This window comes from Lygodium microphyllum, chromosome 2 (genome assembly GCF_053477565.2).
Source record: "Lygodium microphyllum isolate KBCC chromosome 2, Lygodium_microphyllum_v1.1.10, whole genome shotgun sequence".
In the NCBI taxonomy this organism is placed as follows: domain Eukaryota; kingdom Viridiplantae; phylum Streptophyta; class Polypodiopsida; order Schizaeales; family Lygodiaceae; genus Lygodium; species Lygodium microphyllum.
Genome location: NC_141136.1, coordinates 64,181,588 through 64,187,587, shown reverse-complemented (window position 1 = coordinate 64,187,587; position 6,000 = coordinate 64,181,588). Strand labels below are relative to the sequence as shown.

Sequence of the window (6,000 nt, the reverse complement as noted above, 5' to 3'; positions counted from 1 at the left end):
CAGCTTAGTTGAATGCGTAATATCACACACATATAATGATACAATGACAAGTTCACACACACACACACACACACACAATGGAAGAATATGTAAAAAGAGGGGTGTGAAACTACCTTCTTAAATGTGCGCGCTTTTGTAAGAGCTTCTAGATTAAATTGGTGATGAAAGCACAACATTACACGTAGGGTTTCTTTCAGTAGCCTTTGTGCTTTGCTGTGAAATACGAAAGAGAAAGCAGGCATGTAGAAGTCTAATTCTCAAGTATAAAATGTGTTTTTCAGAGTGTGGACCACGACAACAACAAAATACGATGCTTATGTGTGGAGTATAATAACCATCGTGCCATGTAGGTCATGGAAACACACTCCGTTTTGGCGTGCTGTGCCTTGAGCGCGAAAAGAGAGAGAGTGCGCACGCGCACGTGTGAGAACATCCCACAAAGGCGGGGAGAGAGAGAACTACGGAGGGCAGCTCATGCGTGAAGTGAGATCTCAACTGAGAGAGATAGAGAGAGGGGTCGGGCGGGCGGGTGCTGTCACACGCGCGCAAGACATGAATCGGTTTTCTGGTCCGGATCGTAAGAGACAACGGCAGGGTGATTATGCTAAGAATGGGGGCTTTTCTTCTTCTTCCATGGATGGGCTTAAGCCGCGTCCCTCGGTCAACGGTCAAGGTATGCCCTCGTCCTACTGCTAAGCTTAGACGGTTGTTGGGGTCTAATGTAGACCAGAATTGCGGATTGAAGAGTCTATCTGGCGTCCCTGAGTCCACCTGAACTGTGCTTCTCAAGCCATATAAGTAGTTTAGCAGGCTTTTAATTTCAAGCAGGGGATACCGAATTTAACTTATTACAGAATGTCTTGCACAAGCATCGTAGGATGGTCTCTGATACGAAGTGAATCACCTAGGATAGAGGGTCCAATTATAGAACAACTAACGAAAAAGATGTATTTTTGGGGGGGCATTTCACACTTTGCATTTGTTTGAGATATGAATATAATAAGGATATAGAGGACATCAAGAGGAATTGAATGAGTTTAATATTGAACTTTTATTTTTAGAATCTATTGTGCAATTTAAAAGCTGCAAATTTGGGGGGTTTCTCAAGGTAATTGTACACTAGTACGCTTTACAACAAATCAATGAGTGACACTAAGGCGAGATTCTCAGCATATTCCCTTTTCTAGTTATACTACTAGACCCAAGGTGTTTGCTTTTTGGCACCCATTTGACAATTGGTCCCCTTAACTTATCTTGCACCATCATCCTATTGTGGCTTAAGCATGGGGCACTGATTTGAACTGAAGCTAACTACCTACTTATGTCTTGCCCTATCGTTCCATCATGAATTCTAGCTGGCCATGCTGATTTGAACTGAACTACCCAACAAAATTAATGAACCATGCATGTCTTGCACTATCATCCCATCATGAATTCTAGTAGAGCATACTGATTTGAACTGAATTAACTAATACATATATCTTGCACCATCATGCTATCATGACTTCTAGCAGGTCATGCTTGTCGGGACTGGATTAACTAACTTCATATGTCCTGCACCATTGACCTATCATGGCATCAAGTAGGGCAACCCCGAAATGGATTGAATTAACCAACTCCTTTAAGAGACCCTTATCCCTGAAAGACAACACTCATAGAAACTCAAAGAAAGTTATGTGTGCTTGTGAATTCCATTCCTGGTGGTTGGATACTTTTAGTTTGCCCAAACATTTTAGATTGCAATTAGGGTTTTCTATGTATAGAACCCTAGTGCTTTCCTTTTTTTCGTGAAGACCCTAGGGGTCTCTCTTTCTTCCCCTTTGGCCTAGACACCACATTGTGGGCTTGTCTTTCTCTCTTCATGACACCTTGACTCATGTGTGCATCTATAATCTGGCACATGCTCAAGGTTGTTATCTTGTTGTTGAGCTGAAAAGGCATTCTAAACTAATTAGCTTTTTAAAACAGCCTCAAAACATGTAAATGACCAAAAGTTTAATTAAATAGAGTGCGGTCCTAGAGAGTTTTTGTGTCCCATCAGCAAAATTCTAATTCAATCCATCCATGTGTTGCATGTTTTTGCCGCAATCATCTTCCACTAGCTATTTGGCCCCTAACAATTGCTGCTACGTGGTCTACAGTGTCGCCCAACCTTCCATTGTTACTGGTGATCAGCTATCATTTTCTCCAAGCAGTTACATTGCTGCGTTTTCTAGGTCTAGCTACAAATATTGCTGTGTTTTGGTTTCCAGCCTGCTACCCTCTCATTTCCAAGATCGGCCTAATTTGCATTTGCATTTGCATCTATAGCAAGTAATTTTTGGATCCCTCTAGTGGACGACACACATCAACACCTCCCTTAGTCCGCTCGTACAAGAGTCATTGGCTATTGGACAGTTTTTGCTCTTGAGAATTTTGTACTTTCTCTCATTCATTTATAACAATGATTCATTCACTTCAGAATTCTCTTTCTTCTGTGTTTGTGGTGTTTTTGCGTTTTGCGTTTAGGGCTTACATCTATTGCATTTCTACGTGAGTTATTGTATTTTAGCTGTTTTTGTACAATATGTGTTTTCTTTGTGCAAAGCCTGGCATATATTCACATGGTATTAGAGCTGGTGCTCTTTTAAAGAGTATCTTGTTGTGGAGAGCTTGGTTTTATGTGAGATACATGAACAATATATAACTGATTCATGCTGTTGTTTATATATCGTGCATAATTGGAATTAGTGTAACCCATGACTCTTATATCTTGGTTGTCGTGGCAAATGCATATATCTACCGTGTTTTTCATGTATCCCATGATATCTTTCAGGATGTCCCAACGTTGCTTGCTAGGTGTAGCCATATAATGTGTCACAACTTCCCCTGTAAATGCTGTGTCAAGATGAGTGGCTATCATGGCATACATCAAATTGCCCACTATGGATGCATGTGGAACCTTGGCAATCTCGGCCCTATCATTATTTGACTGCAGACATTGGCTTGACTAACCTTCACATGGAAAGGTAAAGGGCAACCAATAGGCTTACCATCTTGTATATGAAACTGCTCAAGTATTTGTGTATATACTCGTTGTGGGACAAGTAGAGAAGTCCCTTAGAGTGATTGCGCGTAATGTGCATACCAAGTATGTGTGAGGCTTGTCTTATATCCTTCGTCTCAAAGCTCTTCTTGAGCTGAGGCTTCAGAGCATCTAGCATAGTATGAGTACTCCCAACTATAAGCATATCATTAATATAGAGCACCAAGATAATAAGGCTACCATCAGGGGCCTTCTTCGTGTATGAATACGGATCCATGTCATTGTGAGAATACCTTTGCGAATGCATAAAAGCATCAAACTTATAGAACCACTCCCTAAATGCTTGCTTAAGCCCATAAAGACTCTTCTTCAATTTGCATACTAGGTGTTCCTTGTCTTTCTCTATAAAGCCCTTAGGTTGTTGCATATAAATCTCATCATGCAAGTCCCCATGTAAGAAAGCTGTCTTAACATCTATTTGATAAAGATCTAGATCCAACTAACCAACCAAGGCCAAGACTAAGCGTAGGGTAGTCATCTTGACTACAGGAAAAATGCTTTATCGAAGTCAGCACTATGCTCCTGCTTAAAACCCTTTCCAACCAATCTAGCCTTATATATTGGCTTAGGGTGACTAGGGTTACTCTTCAACTTGTATAGTCACTTGCATGGCAATGCACGTTTTTCATTAGGCAAGGAAACTAAGTCCCATGTAGGGTTTTTTTGCATCGAATCAAACTCAAACTAGATAGCCCTCTTCCAAGAATGAGAATCATCTTTGCGCATAGCCTTCTCATAGGTAAGTGGCTCAGTAGAGTTTGCCACCATGACATAATCCATAGAGGGCTCGTAGTGATCAAGAGGTCACGAAGCTCTAGTAGAGTGCCTCAAAGTTGATTGTGGGGCTTGTACGGCATGTTTTCTCTTTCTAACAGCATGGTCCTGCACAATATGTGGATTGTGGGCCACTACATCATCAATTGCAATAGGCTGTCTCGTTGGGGCTTGTTGTAGAGTAACAAGAGACTCCTCCCCTACTTGACTAAGCATACTACGAACTCTTTCTTGAATAGTCTTGTTTATGCGCTCTACAATACCATTCTACGGTGGAGTGTGTCAAAATATGCAACAAACTAGAGAGGCAGTAGGGTTTATAGGGAGAAACATAGAGTGCATACAGTAAACATTGAGAGAGAAAAGAAACTCAAAAAACACAGAAGAACAAGATGATGAAGCACTGAATCATATTATGAGAAGAAAAGTTGATACAACGTAGTCGATTTCGAAAGACGATTGCACTATCTTGTTTGAATTAGGTGGTAGCACTTGTAGGGAATCTACATTGTGAAGGGAGTGAAACGTAGTCCTTGGTAGTGGGCTATCAAAGTAATCATTGGAAGGTGAAGGACAAGTGTCAAGGGAGTGAAGCATAGTCCTTAGATGATAGAAGAGGGCGAGGGCTGCAAGCACAATTTTCAGATGCTAGGAAGAGGGCCATGGCTATAAACATAGATTACTAGAAGGGACCAAGGTTGCAAATTCAAATGCTTGAGGCTTGCAGATGATGACGCTTATGTGGGAGAAGGTTGCCAATTGGAGCAGATGCCTGAGATGGCAAATGCAAAGTGGTGGAGCCTCGTGACTGACAAATGCAAGTGGCAGGGGCTGCAAACATGACTCCAAGTGCCTGATGGTGATGCCAAGGAGAGAGGAGCTCTCTAGATTGCCAAATGCAAGAGATGGCTGATGCTTGGAAGGAGAAAGCTGATGCCAATGCTATGGATGCTAACGCCAGGTCAGGGGAAGCTGCAAACACAAGACTGAATCTTATAGCCAAATGAGAGGGAGATGATGCCAAGTTGGGAGATGAAGGAAAGTAGCCACGAACTGCAATGTTCTCCAGTAGGGGTATGAGTAGCAGTGATGAGGAGGGAAGGGTGTCAAAATGATGAAGAGAGAGTGTGAAATGAATGAAAGAGATGGATAACGAATGAGGGAAGAGGTGGTCTATATATAGGCATGTCTAGGTTGTCTAACTAGGGTAACGTGTAGTAAGGAGGAGTAGATAGAATAAATCATAGAGCCCAACTCCACCTTGGGAGAGAATCCTCTAGCTCCGTAACTCCATGCTGGAAGGAATTTGAAGGCATCATCACCAAGTTACTGTTGAATCTCCAAGGTCCCGATCTAGGTGGTACTTGAAGATCCTTGGTATGAGTAGGAGAAATGACTGCTTGAAGATAGCCATCCCCAAAGAGTAAATGGTGAAGAACTTCATGATGAGTATGTATCCCCTTTGAGAGCGGAGACACAAGGGCTCTCTTTGAAGTAAAAGAAGAAGTAGAAACCCTTAGGGCAAAGAAATAACATCCCCTTCGGAAACCCCCTCTGCGAGAGAGAGGGAATCTAAAAATTCATGGCTCACGGACTCGAAATCATCTGATGATGAAGGAAGTATTGCTGGGCGTGCTAAAGAAGGTAATTTAGGGTGCCAAAGATGTCAAAGAACTCCCAAAGGTGGGCTCTGGAACTTGAGTAGTCAAGGGTAAAAAAATGAGAGGTTCATGCTTGTGGGGGATAGTCTCCATCTCTCAATGGAGCGGACTATGGAGCCCAAGTAACGGAAGGTGTCAAACAACCACTCTCTGTTGAAGAAGCGAACCGAGGAGTAGATGGTATCAAACAATCACCTTTGGAGGGAGCAGATTGTAGAACCGTGGATGGTTGTGGGGGCAACCACGAAACCCTAGAAGCAGTAGAAGAAACCTTCGTGGTGCATTGTGGTGGTCTCAAGGAGGTCAAGGTACCAAGTGACTTGCCTTTGGCTCGAAAGGACTTAGTGGGCATCGGATGCGTCTTATTGCCTTGAGCATAAAAATCTAAAAGTTGGTGTAGAATAAACTTTGTGCCCAAGAAGGGAGAGATGGCTGGTGAAACTGGTCTATGACTCACATAAAGCGGTAGTTCCTTCAATT

At 42.4% G+C, this 6,000-nt stretch overlaps 1 protein-coding gene across 1 annotated transcript in view; it reads left to right on the top strand.

Annotated features, from left to right (window-relative positions):
- Positions 1–291: 291 nt before the first annotated feature.
- LOC148039819 (zinc finger CCCH domain-containing protein 14-like) overlaps positions 292–6,000 on the top strand; it is a 39,415-nt gene continuing 33,706 nt past the window's right edge. The window contains exon 1 of the mRNA XM_087694302.1: positions 292–673. Within this exon, the coding sequence (XP_087550428.1) occupies positions 475–673 (199 nt within the window). The 5' untranslated portion in view covers positions 292–474. The remainder of the gene's footprint in view (positions 674–6,000) is intronic.